The sequence below is a fragment of the Ciona robusta genome, chromosome 2 (assembly GCF_009617815.1).
Source record: "Ciona robusta chromosome 2, ASM961781v2".
NCBI classification, from domain to species: Eukaryota; Metazoa; Chordata; class Ascidiacea; order Phlebobranchia; family Cionidae; genus Ciona; species Ciona robusta.
This window is the reverse complement of record NC_143236.1, coordinates 5,835,570-5,861,902: the sequence shown is the minus strand read 5'-3', so window position 1 is coordinate 5,861,902 and position 26,333 is coordinate 5,835,570. Positions and strand designations below refer to the sequence as shown.

The 26,333-nt window shown below is 36.6% G+C and overlaps 4 protein-coding genes across 8 annotated transcripts; 2 read left to right on the top strand and 2 right to left on the bottom strand.

The window, feature by feature from the left end:
* Positions 1–1,771: 1,771 nt before the first annotated feature.
* On the bottom strand, positions 1,772–6,709 carry LOC149740551 (monocarboxylate transporter 9-like). Of its 2 annotated transcripts, none has more exons than XM_089872770.1 (10): positions 6,468–6,709; positions 5,829–6,416; positions 5,260–5,471; positions 5,065–5,208; positions 4,435–4,598; positions 4,101–4,299; positions 3,768–3,906; positions 3,559–3,697; positions 3,106–3,319; positions 1,772–2,743 (listed from the first exon to the last, which is right to left on the bottom strand). In XM_089872770.1, exons 3-10 carry the CDS (start codon positions 5,447–5,449, stop codon positions 2,583–2,585), a joined length of 1,350 nt encoding a protein of 449 aa, XP_089728896.1. In that variant the 5' UTR covers positions 5,450–5,471; positions 5,829–6,416; positions 6,468–6,709; the 3' UTR covers positions 1,772–2,582. The 2 variants fall into 2 exon arrangements, with proteins under 2 accessions (XP_089728896.1, XP_089728895.1); XM_089872769.1 differs by having other exon boundaries at positions 6,273–6,416.
* Positions 6,710–10,421: 3,712 nt separating this feature from the next.
* On the top strand, positions 10,422–15,723 carry LOC149740550 (uncharacterized). 4 transcript variants are annotated; one of them, XM_089872763.1, is made up of 12 exons: positions 10,422–10,578; positions 11,159–11,294; positions 11,459–11,556; positions 11,981–12,235; positions 12,463–12,551; positions 12,721–13,196; positions 13,544–13,738; positions 13,953–14,154; positions 14,486–14,530; positions 14,590–14,657; positions 15,024–15,094; positions 15,186–15,723. In XM_089872763.1, exons 1-12 carry the CDS (start codon positions 10,504–10,506, stop codon positions 15,309–15,311), a joined length of 1,836 nt encoding a protein of 611 aa, XP_089728889.1. In that variant the 5' UTR covers positions 10,422–10,503; the 3' UTR covers positions 15,312–15,723. The 4 variants fall into 4 exon arrangements, with proteins under 4 accessions (XP_089728889.1, XP_089728888.1, XP_089728887.1 ...); XM_089872762.1 differs by having other exon boundaries at positions 13,523–13,738; positions 14,593–14,657; XM_089872761.1 differs by having other exon boundaries at positions 13,523–13,738.
* On the bottom strand, positions 15,677–17,960 carry LOC149740549 (ras-related GTP-binding protein C-like). The gene is made up of 8 exons (XM_089872771.1): positions 17,678–17,960; positions 17,397–17,600; positions 17,287–17,343; positions 17,083–17,225; positions 16,775–16,889; positions 16,557–16,699; positions 16,202–16,341; positions 15,677–16,048 (listed from the first exon to the last, which is right to left on the bottom strand). Exons 1-8 carry the CDS (start codon positions 17,843–17,845, stop codon positions 15,903–15,905), a joined length of 1,116 nt encoding a protein of 371 aa, XP_089728897.1. The 5' UTR covers positions 17,846–17,960; the 3' UTR covers positions 15,677–15,902.
* A 4,083-nt stretch (positions 17,961–22,043) lies between these two features.
* LOC149740548 (secreted frizzled-related protein 2-like) lies at positions 22,044–26,268 on the top strand. The gene is made up of 6 exons (XM_089872777.1): positions 22,044–22,309; positions 22,967–23,218; positions 23,966–24,111; positions 24,252–24,422; positions 24,867–24,947; positions 25,536–26,268. The coding sequence occupies exons 2-6, from the start codon at positions 23,022–23,024 to the stop codon at positions 25,820–25,822; spliced, it is 882 nt and encodes a 293-aa protein (XP_089728903.1). The 5' UTR covers positions 22,044–22,309; positions 22,967–23,021; the 3' UTR covers positions 25,823–26,268.
* Positions 26,269–26,333: the final 65 nt, after the last annotated feature.

Genomic DNA, 26,333 nt, shown 5'->3' with positions numbered 1-26,333 from the left:
GATGGGTATAGGTTTTGCGTTGTTACATAGGGACCGTTGTTACTTGGGGACTTTTTCCAACAAGAGAACGTGGCACTAATGAATGAACACGTACTATTCTTTTATTACCGGTTGACAATTCCATCAAATAAATCAATAAAAAAAGGCGTAACCAACAGGCGGCTTCTGATGGCTATTTGAGCCATGTAACAATAGGTAAATTGCAATATTACGGTATTATGAAACCAAAGGTAATATTATTCTTTCTAGGGTGTTATACAGTAGGGTTAGGTATTTTTTTGCATATATTGCCAAACATATCTTAATTATAAGATATGGCAGTATATTAGAAATAGCATGAATTTGTACTAACATTCTTTATTGTTTGACGACATTCGCATTCCAACTGCTATTTTAGTGATTCAAACAATCAAAGCAAGATGAATTGTTTAAAAAATAATTTAATTGTGATTAATAAAGGTATATGTAATGTAAGCAATACACGTAAATAACTAGAAACAACTTCGTATGCTTTAAAAACCAAACTTTCTTTGCCTTGCACCACTAGCCACTACTATATAGTTTTTAACGGGTTGCATATACTGTAGTCTATGTTATTCAAGAATAGGCTTATTGGCATTGTTAAAATAACAGTTGATAAACATTGTATTCTACAAACGCACTAAACTTATAATAACAGAAAATTGATAATAATTTTAAACTAAGTTTATATTTTTGTGATCTCCAAGTGCCTGTAATTGAATTTGCATCAGATTTTCTATGCGTTATATTGTTAATATATCAGTTTCAGCATACAGAGGCCTATATTAGTTTTAATTACCCTTAAGGTATAGCGCAACGGGGGAAGATAGGACACTTAAGCAGATATTGCCAAATATTTCCAAAACCAAAATAGATGACGGTTTTTGGGTAATACCACGAATTAGTACTATCATTCCTTTATTAATTGACACCAATTTAATAAAATATAATAAAACACACGGGGAGTTATTTAACTATCCGCACAACAAGTGAAATTTTACAAATTCCAAAACACACAGGACAAGATGGGACAGTTTGAAATCATTGTTAATTTTGATTATTAAGTGTATTTATAAATAGGAAAATACGTAAATAACACGAAATAATACTGTACGCTTTGAAAATTAAGTCTAATCATTCTTTTTCTTGCCCTACTGCTACAGTTTTTAACATGAATTAACACCAAGTGCAAATGACCAAATTTCGAATATATTTTCAAAATATAATCTTTTTATTATATCAGTATCTTATAAATTACTAAATTAAATGCAAATCTTTCAAAGTTTGGCAATGAAAACATACAAAACTACAATGTGGGGGAAGATGGAACTCTAAATTGAAATATATTTACATTAGCAGTATTCTGCAACTTGTAGTTAACCTACCGAGTTTAACAGGCTGTGTTAGTTTCTTTGCCATGTAAACTTCATATATATGACGTTAAACTGATATTTTTTTGTTGTTTATCTCAAATTAAAGTCACATTGACCCCTGCCTGTTTTCTTTATGCTTATATCTCAGAGTTTTTTTTACAAAACTAAAACTAGTTTTATGAGACAAAATCAAACTGTTCAAAATATTCAAGGTTGTTTTATGAAGCTATGAAATTAGTTTAATCGTTCGCACACGCAAACTAAAAAAAATCATTGGCTTTACTATGATTTAGCGAGCATTAAAAATTGCCACCTTACTATTTGGCATTTTTTACCTGTTCAAAGTATACTGTTTCTATTTTACATATATTTTAATATTTAAAAACAGTAATCAGCTTTGACGGGCGTTTTGTAAGGTCGTGATAATACTGTCGAATAATTCTGTAACCTTATTTTCCTAGTTATCATCAGAGTCCGTATATAAACATATATTTATATATATAAACATATATATACATATATTTATATGTTTATATACGGACTCTGGGTTATCATTAAATCGGGATCCTTAAAAAGAAAATTAAAAAAGAGTCTCGTCTGACAAAGTGTCCCATCTTCCCCCACACTACTACATATATATTATGGGATTACAAATAAACATTTAAAAGTTTAAAAATAAATTTCCGCAAAACTGCAAAGTGGAACACGTTGAGACACAAAAATTTAAGATTTTTTATCCATAGTGTTCTTTCGTATAATATTGTAATAATTGTTTTAGTCTAACTTTAAATTGATTACCGGAAAAAGATTTAAGAAAATGTCTTAACCCACCCTACTGTATTTTTTCAACAACAGCTTAAAAGGGGATGTACCAACGAAAAATGAAAACTCGTGCATAGCCTATAGATGGAGATTGAACCGCTGCTATATCATTGCGGGTACATGTGTCCTTGGACAAGATGCTTAACGGCAATTGTTTCAAACCAGTAGTCATTAATGAATTGTACAAATTATCAGCCATCCATATGTATAAAAATATTTACCAAAAAAGTAAGATATACATGGTTAATCGTGTAAACTGACACGAGGTATATATAAAACAGAACACCCGTGTTATATAACGACTGTCGTTTTCCGGCCACGCGAGGATAAAGCAAGTTACATTGAATTCAATGTCCTGTGTTTTTTTCAATTAACTACACTCCGTTCTGCTTGCCGAAAAATGTAGGAATTTTTAGCTTGCCGCTCAATAAGTGGTTTTGATACGCAAATAGCTGCTGAGATTATAAGACAGGCGCCAGCAAATCGGAAAGTCCAATCATAAGACTGCGTCACGTCAAAAATGGCTCCTGTAGAAAAATATCGTCAGTTTGCAGTCAAATATTGTTAGGCTAAGATTCAGGTGACCAACTGAAAAAAACTACAACTATACCGCACGGAGATGCATTGAATTACAAGACATTAATAAACTAGTTATTTGTATATATATGGTGTCTAGCCTACAAGAACACTGCAATATTTATAGTATTCCATATAGCTAAAGCCTAATGCCATTGATTTATATTATTAGAGTAATTGATCGAGTTGCTTCCACACGGTTTTTAATGTATAGTTTTTCTAATTTGTATGGTGTTTGTTATGTTTCTGATGTTATAAAAACGTAAACTTTCACATAAAACGTTATTATTAATTGTTCAAACACGAAACGCACCACCAACTGTAGGTCCAAGAAAAGTGCCTATCCCCTCAAACAGTAACATCCAACTAAATGCATCCATGTAGTTGGTTGGACCAAGAATTTTTGCGGCACTTGCTTTAATAAACCCGTATCCACTGGACAGAAGGCCAAAATAGACAGCGAACACGAAAAGACCTTCTAAGCTGGACCAGAACGGACTGAGAAATGTTCCAATTCCACAAAGCATCTGCGTAAGCATTTATCTGACTGTTAAACCCAGTACTGTATCTGTTAATTATTGTTATTAGTGCTATCGTATCCTTTTGACTCCCTATAGACCGTTGTTACTTGTTTAAAACACGGTCAGGATGTTTGGATATTATGTGATAAAGGTGTCCCATCTCGCCCCACCCCACTCCAATTCTATGTACAGATCTATGTAATTTTGTGAAACTTATATTATACAGATACAAAATCATTTATAACCTGCACTGTAGTATAGGCCCAAAAGGGGTGAATTTTAAAGAAATCCGCAGCAAAGCCGACTAAAGGCCGACCCAGTAGCCCTCCAAACCCAATTACTGGCGAAAGCCATGCAGACGTACTTTCAGAAATGTCTTGAGTCCTAAAAACAAAATATACAACATCATAAACAATACACCTAATTTTTAGTCGAGGTTGAAACTGTAGTATACCTTGCCCGCTCAACAAGATGAACGTATGGAACGTACAGGGCAACCCAACTCAAGAAATCTGATGCAATTATGAGTATGAACCTTGGGTCGCACCAAATTTTTACAAAGTCCCAACGGCCCCTCTTGTCTGCCGGATTACCTGACCAAATTTCAAAACTGTTAGTATAATACATCCTCTGTACTTTTTTTTTAGTTGCCAAATAGTATATGACTTTTATTTTAATTGACACATACCGTACTCTATTAATGGTTCAGTAAATAGAAGAAATGTACTACTTACTTTAGTAACTTATCATCTGGGCCAGGGTAAGAATATGAATATTAATTAAAAACCTCCGTCCACTTTTTTAGTGATAAGATTGTTTCTTTGAGCTTCTTCAATCTCATGCATTATCTTCGGTTCCTCCCTCAATTTTAAGTTTGATTTTCTCCAAATATTTAGAGGGTGATTTTCGACTTCGTTTGGCGGAATGAAGAAGAGACTGGCGAGGCATATATGTGTGCATAGTCCGCCAGTGAGTAACATGGTACCCTACTTATACAAAACATGCAAAAAATGCTTTAAAACTTTACAAATTTTGGGAAACAAAGATTTCGGCCAGCATTCGTTTAGTCAACTTTTATATAAATACGCTAAAATGATGATGCAACAACAGTCATATTTTACCTGCCATGTATAGGTTTCAATGAAAAGCTGCTGCAGCATCGACAGAAGAAACATGCCAACACACAAGCCCGCGCCCATAATTCCTTCAGCAAGCGACCGTTCGCGGTAGAAATATTCATTTACCGCAACTGAAGCACTGAAGTTTGCCAGGCCAGCTCCGAAGCCTACAGGTATGTCACAGGGCGTAACAAAAAATGTTTTACGGTAATGCTACTATTGTGTGTAACAATCAATACAATACTAAGACCCTCAGTTACCCTCACTATATATATAGCCATAGTCCATATATATTTGTCCAATTTAAAATACATGTTACCTGTGAATACACAGGGCGAACATATCCAAATATAGTGTTTTATATAATACAAATATTTAAATGTGCCACATATGTGTACTATCTTTAGCAGGTCATGACTGAACGCAATACCGGATATTAAATAGACTGTGTTTATATTTAGGTATACCATGTTAATTCTACAGTACAGTATTGCAGTTTATACCAAATCGATCTTGGTTTATGTGAAAATTGTCTTGCATATCGCTTTTTACTCCGTTAAGTAACTGGGTTTTGTACTTTAAAGTGTATAGACGACAAGCTGCATTGGTTAACAGTTATCTCCTAAAAGCTACCTGCCACAAGACCAAATGTAAAGCAAAGTGTAAGAACAGACTCAGCGAAGTGGCTTACTGCAATTCCGGCAGCCATCAAAACACCCCCGAAGAAACTAGCCACTCGTAAACCCAACTTATTAACCGTTGGTCGAAAAAGTGGACCTGAAAGCATAAGCTTTAGAGATGGTGAACAAATAACCAAAACGTGTTTACCTCCCAAGCTTCCAATGGTCAATGGCAAACTTCCTGCCACAGATACATAACTCGCTGGTTCATTGAAACAAGTAAGCCAACTTGAGTATATCACACCAATAGAATACAGCAGCCCCCATGTTAAGCCATTGATCACAGCCGCCATACACAACACTACCCAACGATATTTGTATTTTTCTCCTAGTATCATATTCGTATATATGGAATAGGGTCTGAAAATTAAAAAAGTTTAAACAATGAATGCCGTTACTGACTTATATGCACAGAAAATAGGAGGCTTCAAAAGGATTAAACGCGCGTGCGAAAAGAAAAACAGAAAATACGTTACATATTAATAATATTCACAGCCAGCCTATACCTGCCAAAGTAGGCATATGCATAAAATTTATAGAAAAACGCAAAGAGTGTCGCTCAAGGGCATTCGACAAGGTTTTGGTCCAGCAAACTTTTACTTCCAACAAACTGGAGAACAAGGAACTAAACACATTGCTCTAAAACCAGAGACTGGTTTAAACACACCACTTCGTATCGCATCCAAAATGTTAATTTAAAATTTGATGTTTACGTACTGTATATATTACAATCATTGACTCCTTAAGACAGTGGTTCCCAAAGTTTTTTTAGCGCGACCCAAATCAGATGAACATTTCACGACCAATGGGTAATCCTTTAGCTAGTGGCCACCTAAAATTTTAGGTTCAAAATGATCAATAGGCCTCACTGATACCTGCTGTCTATTTTTTTGCGAAAAAGTCGGGCGTTCGTGCCGGAAATTAACTTTAAAAATGCGCGAAAACATGCTGCGTCACCGTTATTCGCTTGATTTGCGCAACACTGCCTGCATTACATACCTTTTAGTAGGCTATAAAATGACTTTAGGAATAGTTTGCTGATACAATCAATTGTATTTTGTCTTGCATATCGCTTTTTACTCCGTTAAGTAACTGGGTTTTGTACTTTAAAGTGTATAGACGACACGCTGCATTGGTTAACAGTTATCTCCTAAAAGCTACCTGCCACAAGACCAAATGTAAAGCAAAGTGTAAGAACAGACTCAGCGAAGTGGCTTACTGCAATTCCGGCAGCCATCAAAACACCCCCGAAGAAACTAGCCACCCGTAAACCCAACTTATTAACCGTTGGTCGAAAAAGTGAACCTGAAAGCATAAGCTTTAGAGATGGTGAACAAATAACCAAAACGTGTTAACCTCCCAAGCTTCCAATGGTCAATGGCAAACTTCCTGCCACAGATACATAACTCGCTGGTTCATTGAAACAAGTAAGCCAACTTGAGTATATCACACCAATAGAATACAGCAGCCCCCATGTTAAGCCATTGATCACAGCCGCCATACACAACACTACCCAACGATATTTGTATTTTTCTCCTAGTATCATATTCGTATATATGGAGTAGGGTCTGAAAATTAAAAAAGTTTAAACAATGAATGCCGTTACTGACTTATATGCACAGAAAATAGGAGGCTTCAAAAGGATTAAACGCGCGTGCGAAAAGAAAAACAGAAAATACGTTACATATTAATAATATTCACAGCCAGCCTATACCTGCCAAAGTAGGCATATGCATATAATTTATAGAAAAACGCAAAGAGTGTCGCTCAAGGGCATTCGACAAGGTTTTGGTCCAGCAAACTTTTACTTCCAACAAACTGGAGAACAAGGAACTAAACACATTGCTCTAAAACCAGAGACTGGTTTAAACACACCACTTCGTATCGCATCCAAAATGTTAATTTAAAATTCGATGTTTACGTACTGTATATATTACAATCATTGACTCCTTAAGACAGTGGTTCCCAAAGTTTTTTTAGCGCGACCCAAATCAGATGAACATTTCACGACCAATGGGTAATCCTTTAGCTAGTGGCCACCTAAAATTTTAGGTTCAAAATGATCAATAGGCCTCACTGATACCTGCTGTCTATTTTTTTGCGAAAAAGTCGGGCGTTCGTGCCGGAAATTAACTTTAAAAATGCGCGAAAACATGCTGCGTCACCGTTATTCGCTTGATTTGCGCAACACTGCCTGCATTACATACCTTTTAGTAGGCTATAAAATGACTTTAGGAATAGTTTGCTGATACAATCAATTGTATAAGTGGCTAAACGGCTTTACACGTGAAGCGAAAGAAAGGCGCATACACAACATATACAAGCTTTTAGAAACCGAAGACAAACGTCGTCACCGCTCTTCGTTATGGTTCGGTAATCGTGTGCAGCTGTTGTTGCACCCAAAGTTGGTATAGACCAAGTCAGGAAACGGATTGTAAAACATTGCGGTTTGTTTTCCATTGTCGCGCGTCTGTGACGTCATAGTCGTAGCCATTCCACAGCATAGCATTTTATATCATTGCTGAGTACTGTTTTTCGTCTAAATATTGCGTCTTTTGAAGAACCAAGCACTTCTTCGCGTTAAAATGGCTTTCTACTAATGTTATATCTTATCACAATAATAAACCTCACAAAAATAATCAACTTTTATTGAACACTCAATCGATTAAAGGGTAAAAAACAGAAAATATCAAGTTTACTAACCAAAAACATAAAAGAACATGTTTAAAATATAAAAATACAAACAAAAACGCATAACATTACCATAAACTGGTGTATCTAGCTGCAGTTTTTCATGTAAATTGCCGTGATTTTACTGTTTGGGTCACAAACTTAACACGTATACCCGGCAACGAAACTTGAGGTATCTTTGTAAAATTTGCGTAATATCGAAGTGACATTGAGGAAAACAATACTGAGTTACTATTTTTGGTCCTCTGCTTGAATTAGTAAGCTACCTTTTCTGCGTTCCGGGTCTTTATGAAATCGGAAAACGCGAACACCTTATCTACTAGTACTTAAGTAGTTTGGAGCTGCATGTCCACTCATGTTGGTTTATAAATGTAGTTAAGAATGGCTCTGTAGATTCGTAGGTATGATCATATACTATTATGTAAACTAAGCTGATTGGTGCTAGTCTTAATCGCCAACGTAAAAGACCCTGTTAAACCACACTGTACGTCTCAAACACTTAACTGTTAATCTGATACCGAATCTTTGTTTTCTAAACTTGGGTCATTTTTTGAAGATAAGTAAATATATTTGTAATATATGAGTAAATATGATTGTATTGTGCTATGTCTAGTTTATTGTTTCCCTACAGACCAGGGAAAACACATATTATGGTACAAAACTGAGTATTATTACCGAAAATTGTTGAAGTTTGTGATGCACCCTTGTATACACTTTTGCACTGGTGCACCCCTGGCATATTTTGATGCACCCTAGGGTGCACCGTGCACACCGGTTGAAGAGCACTGGTATAGGCGATTCACGCTCTGTGGGCTCCGTAATGTCGGACACGAGCGCCGTTTCCTAACTTGGTCTATACTAACTTTGGTTGCACCCTGCTAACGGCATAGAGATACTAATATATTGGTGCAGCCCACAGAAATAAAAAAGAGTAGAACGCGCAACTGCCCAAAACCGTGATATATACTTTTTTGTAATCACGTGACCGCCAACTCCGTCCCCATTTCGCTTGGTCTCCATTGTAAAAGATAGGCGCATAGTATTTTTGGAAGGTTTTAGCTGTTTATTTCAAAACTACACCAACTATTCAAGTTTATTAGGCCAGTTTAGTTATTTAACAGGTTAACGCTTACAGTTTACCACTTGTTTAGGAAATTTAATTATTTATTAAATTTAAATAAAAAATTTAAACAAACGGTTTGTTAGAAATATATAGGTATTAAAAAATAGTTGTTTTACACTATAAATTAAAAATAATTAAAAAAACGAAGAAAAGCTACATAAAGCGTCATCGACTCCATTGACTACAATAGTAAACGGGAACGACCTGCGAAAGAGAGAGAGAGAGTATCACCTCTCTCCTTTGCCGACATTGGAGATGCGCGTTCTATTCTTTTTTATTTCTGTGGTGCAGCCCCATGCAACGCATGATAACACCATCCTGCAATTCCTGTAATATAAGTACTAATTAAATAAAATTCGGTGTGCTGTTCGTTTTATAATCGCTTCCGTTTTAAAATTGTTATTTCCTTCAGAACCAGCATTAAAATAGCAACAAAGGTTGGAGTTAACTACAAATGTATATTTTTGTCCGCTTGATTAGATTTAAGTATCACATATTTAAAAAGAAAATGGTTACTTACCTTCAAATACAAAATTTGTTGATTCACAATTTCTGCGATTGCCTCATAGATTTATATAAGGGTTGGCTTAGTAACTGTTACACTATTAGTGTTGACCAAAAATACAAACCGTTAAATGCTGCATGCGTGTATTTCTCTATATAATTGTGATGTAACGAAAAAAAAGTTTCAAACATTTTACTAACGTATGCTACCACTTATTAAATCAAAGTTTTTACCAAATACAAAAAAAAATAGTTTTTTTTTTATCTGGCAACATAACTTGCATCGCAAATTAGGCTTCAATTTGCAACACAGTTCCGCGGCCCTTTGAATGGCGGTGCCTCCTCTAGTGTTATATATTAGTATCTCTATGGCTAACGGTCTCTACTAACTTTGGTTGCGGGCCATCATCACATCAGAGGAAACGGCGATCGTGCCTGCCGTTGCGGATCACGCAGCAGTGCGTAAATCGCCCATACAAATGCATTGTCGGCGTGTGTTTATTTGCTGCTTGTACCTATGCGATTCAAAGCCAAACCACGCATATGTCGTATAACGGTTGTTTTAACATCTAAAATATAAGTTCCAATATATATATATATATATACATATTGTTTTTTTTAATACATCAAGTCTAAAAGTTCAAGTCTAAAAGTTTTTGGGAGTAAATTAATATGTTTTAAGCGCACAGTGTGATTTAACAGGCTACTTTACTTGCACAATAGAATATCAGTCGATATTCACTCCCGTTATATAGCGAGACACCAAACTCACATTAGCTCTGATTTAAACCACCTAAACTACCGCACTTATATAGCTAGGTGGGTGTGGAAAAGAATCCAAATACATTTTAGTCTAACAATCGATTCCGTTTTTTGAAGTCAATTGAGTGAAAGGGCACTATATTCTACCAGAGCCATAGAAAGATGTTTCTACGACTCTGTAACCTTTGCTGTAACCCACCAAGGTGTTCCCGCACTATGTCCCTTCCAATTCTTGAGCATTGTGCGTGATTTCTATGTAGACGCTTTTCTTTATAACATCATAAAGCTATCGCTGATATCAGATGGTTCAAGATGTCTGGCGGGAAAGTTGCCGTTTCTTCTGTGTCGTTTACGTTGCCGCTCTCATGCCAGATTTGCCTCGGCAAGGTACTTAGTTACAATTAAATTTTTATTTACACATCTTTTGCATCAACTGACTACCATACAAGCTTATTTATTTACTCGCATTTATGCGCCGTGCATGTTTCGTTCATCTCAAACACTTAACTGTTAATCTGATACCGAATCTGTGTTTTCTAAACTTGGGCTATTTTTTGAAGATAAGTAAATATATTTGTAATATATAAGTAAATATGATTGTATTGTGCTATGTCTGGTTTATTGTTTCCCTACAGACCAGGGAAAACACATATTATTGTACATTAGGTATTTAGGTACAATGTGTTGCAGTTATAATCACAGTACTGCTTGAAACTAACTAGGGTAAAGATTGCTTCAGAAACACAAATGTTCCACTAACTGTAAATAAGAAGATATATCTGTTCAATCATTTTTAAATTCACTCTTTACAGCCAGCAGTGCTTCGGATGCAAGAAAGCGATTGTTTTCCACATTTCTTAAGTAAAAATAAATGTATATATATAAATACACTATATTTATAATCTTTTTCCAAAGTCGAAAATGTGTTTAACAATACATAAAAATTACTCAAATCATATTAATGCAGGTCAGAGAGCCTGTGACATGCTCAAACCAACACGTTTTCTGCAGTTCTTGTATGAATGTTTGGCTCGATAGAAATAGTAGATGCCCAAGTTGTCGAGTTGAAATATCGCCACAAAGTCCTGTAAAACGTATTATAGGTAAACAACTCGCATTAACAGATTTGGTATTTTACATCTTTGTTTTGGTGTCCATATCTAAAGTTTTTGATAATTTCTTTAATTTTCCATGAAATTATCATTTCTTAAATTTTCATTGAAATAATATGCCAATACCACCATAAATCTGTGTTTTTAAATAACAGGAGGAGCTATTGAAGGTGGCAGTACTTCATCTGTGTCTCGTTTCACATCCAGGGAGCTACGAAGAGCAAGATATGAACTGATACTTAAGGAATATGAGGTAAAAATCCTGTTATGTATAAGCTAGCTAACTATACACATTACAATGTATTGTAATCTCACAAAATCCTGATGCCAAAAGCTCTAATAATATGATGCTAGTTAACAATATTTTCACATCTACCCTTTTGTATTAAGTATGAATGAATGAATAAATGTGACTTACTTTATTCTCACGTGGCTGGAAAAGACAGTAGCTATGTCACAGGTGTTCATAAACCTCGAGCCAGCTTACGAGTTGCCGTGTATTATGCTCTGTGGGTAATTATTTTTTATGAATGGCTAATAATCTGGACAACCCATTTTGTCTTGCCCAAAGACACATACGCCCACAATGGTAGCAGCGGTGAGCCTTGAACCCATTTGGTTAACCACTTTCCCACGCGCCGGTAAAGTGCACAATAAAAGTACAATTTTTCTTTTAGGATGAAGTACAACAACTCGAAAGTGGAAACGAAAAATTAGAATGTGAAAATAATCTTCTAAAGGAGCAGTTGCAGTCGCTTAAACAAGTTAAGATGGAAAGAAACACTGGAGACGAATATTTTACCTACCCTAAGTCTTGTAAACGATGTGCTGGTATTAAGGATGTCGATGTTTTGCTTGATATGACAAAAAAACTACAAGACGCGACCAAAACTTACAGCAAAACTAAAAAGGAATTAACTGAAGTAAAAAAGGTTGGAAAATTTAACGACTGTTGTTTTATCACTATATCCTGTCTGTTCATTTAAAATATTTCTAAATCTTTACTACCGCAGTTGAAAAGAAAAATAAAGTTGTTGTTATATATATATTTTTTATGAACTAGGAAGACATTGATAATGTCTTCAGTTTAGGCCAAGCACATATAAGATTTGTCATATTTTTTGTTGGTTATCAGTTAATAAAAGCGGGTGTTTTTCAGATCAATGAAGTTTTGTTGAAGTCAAACGATGATTTAAAACGAACAAATCTACGAATAAGAGAAGAAGTTGCAGTTAGATCACCAATGAAGTAAGAGCTGTTATGTAATATTTCAGCTTTTAAAGATTCTTTGAAAAACTCTGTGTTGCATAATATGTAGCCTATATATAATATATAATATTTGGTGTTTTTTTTCAGTTGAAATGAGGTGATATAAAACCTAACCAATCTGTGTTAATTTTTTGGTTTTATTTTTCAGATTTAGTCGTCTGACGGTGGCAGCTTTGGAATCTCGCTTGGAAGCATCAGAGAAACAAGTTACTCAACTACAGAAAGCTTTGCAGAAGAACGATCACTACACAGAGCAGTTGGAAAATGAGGTGGCCAACCTCAAATCTGATAAAAAGAAAGAAAAAGTTGACGAGAAGCAGCTACACAACCCAATTTTGGTTTCCATTTTAAATGAGCCACAAACTGAATCCTCTTCTTCTTTGGAAACAACACAAACAACAAATACTCCATCTTCTAAACTAAAGAGTCTAACTCTTGTTACGCCTGAACACAAAAATGTGGTTGCATCAGATGCTGATACCACCCTGTATGATTCTGAGAATCTATCACAACAGGAAAACAGCATGTTTTCTTTTTCAACTGACAAGTCAACAACAATTCGAAGACTGAAGTTTGAAAGCACCAACGAAGCCTCTTTAACACAGCAAACCAAGTGCAAAAACAGTAAGATTTTCTTTATTTTCCCAATAAAAAAACCTAAGTTTTAGATAAAACTTTTTAGATTTACATAGATCCTTGGGTGTTTTTATCATTCAAATTTTAAATTAAAGTATTGGTTGAAAGTTTCAGAAACACAAAGGGCCAAGATTTGTTCGTTAAACATTGTGTGGTAATGCACCAAACTATAACCTGTAGCCGAAGCCCCATGTCATGCTACGCGACAGGGTCTTAACCACATAGAAAAATTTTGTTTACATGTGAATAACAGTATTTTTTTATGTGAGTATAATATAACCAGCTAATCCTAATTTCTCTATATTTTATAACAGCTGACCTTTTGACCATTAAAGATGCTTTCGACCTTGCGTTAGACTTGTCACAAACCTGGTCTGATGAACCAACTGAAAACTCACCATTAGATGGCATGTCTGACAATGGTTTCATGCTTTCCACCAACCCCCCACTAACACTGAACGAATCAGTCAACTCTGCATCACAATCCAGCATAGATGATGAAATCCTGCAAAGCTGGGAAGCTCCAAATGGTAAAGACAAATTAAGGCCTAGGCATTAAAAATTTGTAACCTATTAAATTTTTTTTTATAAATAAAAAAATTTAATGTAAGTTAAAATTTTAACTATTAAAAACAATTTTTGGGAAGTCGGCTACCCACACACAGCTGTCATCTAATCATTAGTTGTTCATATTTAAATGACAAGCTCCAATTAAATAACCCCTTTTCCTAAATAAAACATCAGGAGCCATGATGAAAACCACCATAGATGCGGGCGGATCACGCATCACCATGTCTCATCTAAGCGAGTCTGAAAAAGATGCCTTTTCCCGACCAAGCTCCGCTCCCAGCCGGACTTTCCTCCTCAGCGGATCAAAATTCTCTGCTCTTCGTCCTCTTGATTCTGCAAGTCATTCAAACTCCAATGATTTTCAACCAGTCAAGTGGTAACCTAAGTTATTACATTTTTTTTGACAGATAGGTATTTTGAGTCTCTTTTGAATATTTTTACAGTAAAACAGTTGTAACAGTTTTTGAGAACCTGGGTTTCAGAATCTGGTGCTATGGAAACAAAACAGACAAAAATCATATCTAACAATTTTTGTCTGTTTTCGTAGCAGCATTTCCTAACTGTATTCATTTAATAATTGTTCCAAGTCTATAGGCACAAGATCAGGATCAGAATCGCAGAATTATTTACAAGTTACTTTATTTAAGAAATGATATATATAATTTAACTTTTTTACTGTTTACGCTGTTTTAATCTTTCTATTACAGCATTTCACCTTTACATGGATACTCAAAACTAACAAAAGAAAATGCGTAAGTATTTATTTGTTGCTGTTTGTCCATTACTCAGTAAAAAAGCATTTACACCTTAGAAGAAGTCCACTGCAGTTAGTATCCCCAGATGAAGTGGTTAGTCCGAAAAACTGGGTTTCCAATGAAGGTGATGATATGATTTAAGATTCTGTTTAATTACAGCATATACCGGCAGCATAGTACATTGGTTATTGCGCCCCCCTCTAACTCAAAGATTTTGGGTTCAAGACTCATCACTGCAACCATTGTAGGTGTAAGTGACCTGGGCAATGCTCCAACCCAGTGGTCACTAATAGGTGTCTAAATTGTCAGCTATACATAATACAAAACAAAAATATTCACCCAAAACATAACTACCCACAAAGTTATATACATGGAAATTTGTAAGCTGTAACGAGGTGTATGAAACCGATTAACTGTCATTTACCAGCCACGCAAAGATAAAGCAAGTTACATTCATATATATGTTTGTTTTGAATGAATTGTTTTTTAGTGGAGGAGCCAAACAGAAGAGAACTTTTGTCGAGGGTGAATATTCTGAAACGTAACACTTCGTTAACGAAGGTATGTCCTTGTTGAATTAAAAATCGGTTTTATTTTGTTTAATAATTTTCGCTGACACAAAGCATGAGTCACAATATAATTATGTTTCCAGCAAACATCTTGCACCAACAATTTTGCACAAACCAGTGTGGGGGAAAACCGTCGAAAGCAGAAACTATCACAGAAACGGACGGGTGAAGTTCTCATTCAAGATGTATTAAAGTCACCCAAGTTTTAATTTTAGTTTATGCAACACTTTTTACATCTCTCAGTCTTTATAGTTGTAACTTTATTATGCAGCATTTGTAGCACAATAATTCTTACCAGTTGACAGCTTTTATTAAACTTGTTCGCACTGTCATAATTTTCTAAAGTCCTTGTTAAATAACCGTTTTTTATAGGCAAATTGCTATGATAATCAGACATTGAATTTTTTCACTTGCACCAGGCCCGCAAAATGAGTGCGGTTTTTGTTTTTAAAGTTTGTTTTTGATCAATTTGATGTTGGCAAGAGTTTGTTTGGGTCTTTTTTACCCTTTTTGCCGCATGTTTTGACTACTTTCTTGCTGGCGAATCTACCTCTTTCCTATTACATTGCCATGCTGAGAATATTTGATTTTATTGAGAAAAGAATCTTACAGGCCACAATATATTATTTTACTAATGCACTTGCCAGTTACTTGGGAAAAGTAAGGATGTTATAATAATAACCCACAAGCTGCCTCTCTCTGTACCATAAAATTTTGCTAGATCGCAAGGTACAAAGTTACGTAAGTAAACTATGTGCCTCCAAGATAATATTAAACAAGGTCACACTGAGGGGAATGGCTCAAGCATTGGCGGAAGTGGAAAGCTGCATTAGATTATTTCTTCCCTCTATTGGAAGATGACCGTTTTGTTTTCCTTGTCTCAGCCGCACATCAAAAACATCGTTGATCGCTTTCTTCAATAGAAGTATGTTGTAATCTATAATTCCTTTAAAAAAAATAGGAATAATTTTATTTATTTTTTGGTGAATAAATACTGCAAGAGCAAATTAAAGCTACTAAATCAAGGTAAATATATTTTTTGGGGGTAAAACTCAACACTACATGCGGTGTGTAAAAATTAATAAAACCTGATCCTTACCTCTGCGAGTAAAAGAATCATCCCTTAAAATGCAAACCAACACGAGAAACCTGGTAACTTCTTGCAGATACAAAATACTGGTGTTGTTTAATCGAATTATGCATGTTGAATCCTGTGGTGTTCCATCATCAGTTTCATCACTTAAAAAAAATTGATATAGCTAAACCATTGTAAATGATCGTTAACAAATTAGTTTATAATGTTATGAAATATTTTAAAATGTTACAATATTAAAAAGTTTATTCTCACTTAGAAAGTTTCATGTCATGCAAACAGTAAAATTTACCTATAAATACAGGGCTTTATATTAAAAATGTTTATTCATTCATGGTATGCACACAGTTTAAAAACTTACCCATAGATACATGTCATATCAAGCATGACATCAATCATTTCACAGCAGAGTTCATATGACTGCATATCGACTGGAGATCCATCTGTTGCGATGTATATCTTGCTTACAACATCGAATAAGAATGTCTTCTCCACACCAGAATTCTGAAAACATGGGAAAAAGTTGGGCAAGCTGTTAAATGATTGTTAAAAAAAATATTTTTTTGGTTTGATTTTTACCTGTACAAAAATACTGAGCAAGTTTTCTAGTGTTGTAAGCTGCGGGATTAATTTTTGCACCACTTTGCTGAATGCTTCGAAAATTGAATGATCATAAATAGAAGTGAGATGAAAACTGTTAGGAAAGAAAAATAGTAATTAAAGGCCATGTCTTAATGCAGTTTTGCTTTGAATGTTTTAAATTATAATTTTTATATATTTTATAAATTCAAGTTGCAAACAATAAATCGTAACGTACGTTTCAGCACGACATTGGCTACAGCATTCACATTTTTAAAATGGCAAAACGTTAATTAACAAAAATAAACCTGAGATGCAGATCCCTGAGACCCGCTTCATGTAATTCTTCATTAGCACGCTGTGAAATATCTCGCTGAGTTTCAATTTTATGATCGTCTGACAAACCATCAACTTTATGGATAAAAATTTCAAACTTTATTTGCGGATTAACCTAGAAAAAAAGTTGTGTTAAAATCCAAAGCCAGAGACAACATTGATAAAACTAGTCTTACCCGAAACGCCTTTGACACAGTTTGATGCAGACAGGTTAATGCCTCCATGTAATCATCCTGAAAAATGAAGAGTTAAAATAGCAACTGTATTACCACCATCACTTAAATACCTGTGCATCGACCACAAATATAAGAGCCCCTGTTCCACCAAAAATCATGTCCAGGTCAAATGTGTTATCAAGGAAATCTATCTGCCCTGGTATATCCCATATTTGGAAATTAATAAAAGAATTGTTCGAGACATCGTCTTTGAATATTTTCGATGTGCTTTCCAAAAACAACGTTTCGTTTGGTGACATTTTGTGAAAAACGACCTGAAAAATGTCAGCAAAAGTATTTAAAACCAATAGCACTACAGAAATAGAGCGATGAAAATTTACTCTCTACTTACTTTCTGTATTGATGATTTTCCACTTCTCTGAAGTCCCATGATTAGAATTCGTGGCTTCATGTCACTTGATGTTGCTGTGGCAACTGCATCCTCCCCATCATCACCATGGTAACTGAAATCTTTTGGAAATGATTCAACTGGGAGACCAAAGCCTTCATGTGGCTCCATGCTTTGATGCTTTTTGTGGTTGCAATAGTTTATTTGGAAACAAAAGAATAAATCGCTACATGCTTTAATACAGTCCACTTAACATTCTTGCTCCTAAAATGTAATATACGTTGTAGGATAACCAAGAATGCAATGCAGATCTTTACGGTAGTACTATATATTCCTATATTAGTAATGCAATTATGCATTACGTGCGTTTTCCCTGGACACTGTATCGGTGAAAACGAAAGGCTATTTTTCGAACGTTTTACTCATATGTGTATATTTTCCCGCTCGTTATATTAGAAAGCAAACATTCCAAACCATACACGAACAAACAACACATTAAATTAATGATGAATTGGCTGAAGAGCAAACAATAACATTCGTCGTCGAATTTCGTCACATGACAGCTGTTGCCATAAAAATAATATACTTCCATGCGCGCATGCGGTAGAAAATCGTGTAGTTTACAAAAAATATTCTTTTTACCCGATAGACATAGAGCGCAACTATAAAACAACTGATACTTAAATGTGGGTGACTTACTTAATTTAGATGGCAACTTACGTACTATAAAAGTATATTTATCCGCGATTGGAGTTTTTAGCTTATAAACACGCATTTGCGTTCTGGTTAGTGGGTTAACGTGGGTGACAGTTGTTTTAAGGGTGTTACAGGACATTAGAAGACTATTCTAAATACAGACCACCTACTGCAGAATGCCGTCTGATAGATGGGACGTGAGCGCCTAGACATTGTGCCTGCAAAAACAAAAACGTCAGATGAATTATGTCTTTAAATTTATTTTAACGCAATGAACAGCCATTTTTTAGTTTTTTTTGTTAAGCAAATGTTAAACAAAACGGATATATTTATGGGTAAATGTAAATGAGTCCTACAATGCGGTAGAGTGGTAGACGAACATTACGACGTTCGGCTGTATGGTGGGCTTATGTATAGCGAAGGTTGACACAAAGGAGTATAATATATACCAAGGAAAAATCAAAATATTGGTAGAGAGGTGCTTAAGTATATGATCTAACTAAAAGTACCAAAACAGTTTTAAAAACTGAAAATATATAGGATTTCTCCTACAAGAAAAAATGTCATTTATCTTTGAACGTTTCTAGTTCTAAGCTACTGAAAAAAATATATTTTAGAATTTGTTATAATTAATGCTTCTTAATGCTTAAAAAAATAATAACTTTATTTTATGTTTTAATTTTTCAATTCTCACGACTCCCTTAGACCGTTGTTAATTGTATAAAAAACGATCAGGATATTCGGTTGTTATGTGCTAAATATGTCCCATCTTCCCCCACCCAAATTTAAAAAAAGCTTGAACAACAAAAGACAGAAAAATTACTGCCTCAGCACGTTTTATAGCCGTGTTGAGACTAAGGAACTTAAATACCTGTACTTTTAATAGCGGTACAATAACAGGAAACTCAAGTATCACAGTGACGAAATTTAGCCGGAATTACGAAAAACCACCGCAAACTGCCGGAATTTGTGTAAATGGAAATTATAAATTAATACGTCTGCGGTATCAAACGTAATTAAAATAAAACGGTAATAATTTCAGAAACCGTACGTGCTGAAATCGCTTCGCAATAATTAAAATGTCGCTTGAGTTGTTAGCCTAACGTAATTCCCAATTTTAGCGGCGCGGTCATGCCACGTGTTTCGTTATGGCTCAGTGGCGATAGGTGGTCCAAGGATAAAATGAAAACGAAAGCGCGATTGAAGATTTCTTAGAGGAGTTCGAGTTAATCCTAAACAAACGAGGGTAATTGGGGTTGTGAAGCTGCTTCTACAAAGAGACGAAACTCAGTTCTAAATTTTGTTTTGACTGCTGAAGCCACTTGTTAAACTATTCCTCTGTGATTACGGCTTTTGAAAGTAAAAAACTTTGTCCACAACGGTTGAAGTAGTTACATCCTGCTCCGTCAGATCACAGACTCTGAAGGCAACAATGACGCGTGCGACGTCACTATTGTTGCTCAGCGAAGAGCGGAAATCGCGGTAAAGGCAACAGCGTAATTACGCGGTATCTCGGAAGCTAGAAAGGATATGAAGCGAATGGAAAGTCGAACTTTGCTTCGTTTTACTTTAGAGCAAAGTACAAACATACTTCCTTGTATTTGTGACAGTAAAATGGGAGACACACAGGCAATCCTTTGTTCTAAACGTCCCAAGCTTTTTTAAAGGTACAGAAATGTAATTATTCATGCCTAGTTTCGATCGGCCCGAGCTTTCAATTCGTTGAATGACTGTGGCGTTTGTCATCGCTGTCACTGGAGCGATTTTGCTGCGGTCGCCGCCGCTTGCCAGACAATTTCATATGGAATCCCAACTACGCTTCCCAGCACCACTAAGCCTATTTACGCCAAGTCCCCAGTGACACATTTAGCGGAACAGGGGTTCGCGACAAAGTACCTACTTGGTGAATAACGACTTACTTATTGGTGAATAAGCGCAGCATTGGGCACAGCCGTGTCACTTTCCTGTTTTGGCAGAAAAATAAACCAATCAGTCAACAGGTGAGGATATCGGCAGTCGGGGTTTCGACTGAAGAAAGGGAAAAACGAGCTTTTTGATGTTAGAGCAGAGATGTTTATTTGCCCTTAAGCTTAACCTTTAAAACATTTGCCAGTTTTAAGCTCTTGCCCCGTTTAGAATGCTCGCTTAGTAAATACAGCCGTGCGGCATTTCATCGAGATAAGAGTTGTTAAAGTGTCAGCGGATGTAGTTTTATTGGCTAGGAAGTCCAGGTCGGACAACTTTCTAAAGCTTTGCGGTAAATGGTGATAATCCTTTGATCTCCTATTGTTGTTGTACCATGTAAAACGTTTTAAATTTATCACTATAATTTATTGTTCGAGACGCTGCTGCAGCGCGTGTAAGCGGTTAAAATGGCGACATAGATAAATATCGATGTTCGTCACCACAAGCTTAAACGGTTCAGGTTATGACATTTGAGGTGTGGTGTATAATAGAGAGGTGTGAATATGGGTATTATGTAACACTTAGTATGCGAAACGCTTGTTTTGAAATAGCAATGAGGCCTCGGAATACGGGGTTTAAAATATGTAATTTATCCGAATGGAATATCTATTGCGTTTTGTAGGTGGTTTTTGCAAAAATTAGTCGTATTTTGTAAAAAATTCTCTGTAAATGCGATTCTAGGTTAATTGAGTACACGACGGGGGGCACTTTTAGCACATAATTGACACAAAATCGTGTTTTTTTTAACAATTTACAACGGTCTATGGGAATCGTGCGGAAACGGTTTTTAATTAATGTCTTTTTACTACCAAGTGGGATGAGAAAAGAGGATGAAAAGGTGTTCTATATCTTCCCCATCCTACCATATAAATTTTCTGTACTTTGACGTTGAGAAAGTCTATAAAACGTTATTTGCATGCACATTACGGGCACAGCAAAATTTATTTAATTGAATCAAATGTTGCGTGGAATAAGGAACGAACGTTTTTTTGCGCTAATGTTCAAAGCAAAATTAGTGGTTTTATTAAATTCGACTTCAAAAGACGTTATCGGGTCTGTTATTCAAACTTTTGGTTCATGAATATCATGTGGATCAGTGGCGTATAGGGAGAGAAACCCAAACAGGGAGTATCTTAATGTTGACTGGTAAAACAATCTTTAAAGGCCCCTGCACTCTTTTATCTCAAGAATACAAAGCGATACGATAGTGATGCAACAGACGGGTGTATGACGTAACTGGGTATCTATCACACAACAAAGAGGTTTGCGGCGTCGTAATGTAAGTGGCGTTTTGTTGAAACCCTTTGATGTGGTAATTTTTCTCTTTCCAACTGCATTCTTTTGCAGATTGGGTTTTATTAGATTTTGATGGCATCTAAGAACGTAGGAAACAGCGTTTGACTTTTTAATAAGGTGTCATTTGGAAAATTGAAAAGCCATGACTTTCAGTTTTTGCGGCACACGGTTCGTCTGCATTCACGAGTGTCCTGTGCAAATAAGGCAAGCAATTCGCGCACAGGTTTTGTAAATAAAACTTGCACCCTCTGCCCTTTGTACATAGCCGGCGCGCGTGCCCGTAATGAAAACAAGTGTTTTGCCAGGCGCCCAGCGTTTCATTCACCTCCTTCCTCGATGTTGACTGTTTAACATTTAATTCAACTTTACGGGGCTGGCGGACGTCGCATGGCGTGCAACGGACGTATAGGAAGTTTGACGAAAACGAAACAGTTCCCGTGCTTTCAATTTAATTTGGGCGTGACACATGTGCATGGGCAAAGCAACAGACAAGGCGAGACAACGCAACCATTGTTACATTTTCGCGACTCAAGCCGGAATTTCAGTCGGATTATACGTTAGCTTGAAAATTGCCACCGAGCGGAGGACGGTTCGCCGAGCGACGACTCCCCGAAGTTGAATTTCAAAGCGAAACCAAATTGTTTACAAACAAAGGCTCGCGCATGCGGAAACTAAAAGGTTTGTGGGACGAGAGTGTTGGTTTGGTGAAAGTTTGTGAGTTTTAAGAGGAGTTGTTTTGAACAAAGAACAACGCTTGGAGTTAGAAGAACGTCGGCAGTGGTCGTGTCGAGGTTTCGTCGCGAAACTCGCGGGTCGGAGATAAGCGGTTATCCGCGACGTTTTTTTGTGTGCGTAACTTCGCTCACCACTCTCACAATAAAAACGAAACATTTGAGCGACGTTTTAAAACCGACCAAAAATATTCGTAGTTTGTTCAGCGCAGGCAGGAATGAGGCGCACCTAAGGACACGTTTCTTCCAGTCGGACAAGATCGTGGCACGGTTCAGTGGCAACCAATGGCCTGCGAAAGTGGCTTGCTCTATATAAGAATAGTACAGGAAAACTTTGCCTCTTTGATGTGTGCGGTAAGGCAGGAGACTCGATAAATGGTTTCAGTCGTTCCAGCTGTTGCGATTCGCCTTCGTTCCTAGATTAGTTGAGACAAAGTAGGACTGTGGGGCAGCGGATTAAAAGTCGAGCCGATCTTTTATCATAGTTGGCACGACAAGGAGCTCGGTGAAGCGAAATAATTGGACTTAACAAAACATCTGCGGCTTAGGCTCTATAGGTCGCAACATATTAGCGGTTTAATGTTATTTTCTTTCTCTTCGACAGGTGCCGAACATAAGTGAATCCGCTGCTGCCTTTGCTTTTAAGACCAACGTTTAAAATGAAGAACTTGCAGCTTGTGATTTTGTACACGATTTTCGCGTTTGTGATATCTACTGGCAGCGGCAAACGGAAGCAGCAAAAAAGACCAAAGATTCGTCGCCCTTTAATTTTTCCCCAGCCAGCACAACCTCCAGATTCAAAGTGCGAAATTATCCCCGAACACTTCGGCCTTTGCTACGGAATGGAATACCCCAGGTGAGATGGTGGCCCATTACCAATGATTGAATTATACCCAGAGTAGTTATACCGCTATCGACAAGGAGTTTTAGACCGTAATATAAATGTGTTTAAATTCATCTGTAACAAAACAAACATATCCTAACAAAATATATATTTGGGGTTTTGCTATGGTGGTAATTTATAATTTCGTACGACCATTCCCAAATATATACCATGTAATTTGTTACATGTATAACCTATAACAAAGGCATTGGCCGTTAATATTCGATTGAATGATCTAATGCCCGTGTGAAATGAAATTGTAATGGGACAAAAAGCGACGGCGCCAGAATTTGAAGAGATGTAATAACAGCTTACGTTTCGCAAGTCCGATTTCGCGACAACCCGATAATTTATTTGTTGTCGAACTTCGATCTGCGGTGTCACATGGCCCGCATCGAATTACGCGACCTCGACGGAATGATGCATTTCCATGTATTGTGTAGTAGTTAACCAGCGCCGTTCAATTGTGATCACTGGTTGTCCTATCAATTATCGCGGTTGAAATGCGATCGCACTGTTTTGTGAGACCGCGCCGTACGAAATTGGTCATACCACCACGTCATTACCATTTGGTAATTAAAGCCCGCTCCAAATAAGCTGGTTTCCTCGTCGCTTTGATCTTTCGGGATTATGATAGATTGTATTTGTAAATAGAGGACTCGGTAATGAGAAAACGGCTCGCGGCATCCTTTTAACTTTGGTTGAATTTTGTTTTTGAAGAATGCGACTCCCAAACCTGCTTGGTCACGCCACTATGACCGAAGTGTTGCAACAATCGAGGTTCTGGCCACCGCTAGTGTCGAAAGGCTGCAACCCAGAGACGCGCAAGTTTCTTTGCTCATTGTTTGCTCCTGTGTGCATGAAAGGTAATAACATGGAAACAAAATAACAACAGTACAGTAGGACATGTACCGGTCTTTTTAAACCCACATTTAATATTTGTAGAATTATGCCTTGTATTAAAATTCATAACTTTAGCATCGTCATTATATCGTCATGCTTTCAGGAATCGACAGGTCCATTCCACCTTGTCGTGGTCTGTGTGAAGCTGTGCGCGATAATTGCTCACGCACAATGAGGAACTTCGGTTACCCGTGGCCAGAAATCCTCAACTGCACGCAGTTTCCACAACAAGGCCAAATGTGTATTGAAGAAGACAGGTCCGGCCTACCAACACGTAAGAATCTTCTTTGTAAAAATCAAATTTATATATTTTGTGCGTAGGTATACCCAGACCCCATTCTATAGTTCATCGTAGCAATTTTTTATTATGTAACTCCCACGAACTGAAGCGATAAGGTCTTTTTCAAATGTACGTACACTAACCCCCACATAGAACTTGCGGTTTTAATTCATTGTCCTTGCGGCCACGCAGAAATTAAAAAACCCCATTGTGAAGACTCCTGACACCAGGAGACGACACGCAACACTCGCCGTCCATCTTAATTAGTGGGGTCACCGCACCCCTTTACCAGCCGAATTGTTACCTTCAATACCGACAACACGCGATACCGACGTTGACAAGCAGTTATTGATCGGAAACCAGCGTTTGTGCGCTCACGTGCGGTCGCAATAAAGTAGCGGCGAAAAACTATTAAACTTTAATTCCTGTTGTCAACAGCCCCGCCAAAGGTTTGCCAACCGTGCCGACGGAGACGGGCCCTGCAATATCTGAAGACCAAGTTTTGCTCGTTCGATTTCGGTAAGTAATTTATCCCCGTTCGTGCGAGGGAATGCTTACAATACAGGGCGGGGCATATCACGCACAGAATTCGGAAGCTTCTTTCATTCATAGAATTATCCGGTTAGCTTAAGTTGTTTGTCTTTTGCGGGTGGTCTAACGAATATATGCCATGGTTTTATTTTGAGTGAAAGTCATTATTTTAGGTATATATAATTACACCGATCACCCAATCCTATCCAGCACGCATCTTTGTTTTTTTTTATAAATTGTTTGGGTACAGCTATATTTGACACTTTTTTGTAAGTGCTAAAAGTTATATAAAAAATACAATGTGCATATACACCAATCAAAACCAGGATCACACTTTGACTTTCCTATAAGGGGAATACCATGGCGCGGTGACCATACAGTCACAGTTCGAATCTTGTATATGTATAGTAGGGTAAGATGGGACACCGTTTTTGTTCTATTTTAACGTCTCGTTTTGTGGGACGACCCCCATAAACCGTTGTAATTGTTCAAAACACAATAAGGATATTTGTTTTTGGTCTGGTGGTATTATATAAACACTAAAATTCTTAACTCCTATTTAATGTTTCTATTTAGTGATGAAGGTGCGCGTTAAAAACTTGTCCTACGGTTACGATGAAACTCGGATGGTTATCAAGCCAAAGCACACGATTCGTTGGGATAAATCACTCCGTGGTACACGAAAAAACGATCTATGGATGCGAGACGGATTCCATTGCCGATGTTCAGTGATCAACAATATCAAAAAATCTTATCTCGTGACCGGCTGGAAAACCGCAAACAAACTAGTTGTTCATTCAATTTTAAAGTGGAACAAAAAAAGCAAACGGGTTGTAAAAAGGCTCAAACGAGCAAAATGCTGAACGCGTTAACGTTTGGTTAAAAATCTGCAAGACAAAAGGGAGAGTCGGACTCCACCGATCGCTGCCCAGTGTGATATTGTTTTTAAATATGGTTTATCATATTGCCTGTTTCATATGCTTTACTATTACTTTGCTTTTTCTTGTACCTCCATTCTTCAAATATTTTATGTCAAAATTTCGTTACATTTATCTCGTCCTATATAACCCTGGCTCCAGCAGGTACTAAAGCTTAAACAGGACGAAGTATTACTGCTGTTTTTAACGATAAATCCAATATGTTTACCATCAAACCAGAGCTCGTACTCTGCACAAAACAAATACTTCTGTCATTTTTCAGACTGTTACCTTCTGAGGGATTTAAAGTAAGAAATCGGTACTTTTATTTAAACGGTGTGTACAAAATTTGATTGGCTTGTGGGTTGTGAATACAATTCTTTGTAGGATAATTTTAGTCCAAGTGTAGTTGATTATTTTATAATAGGTTATTAACTTACATTAATACACGCGAATT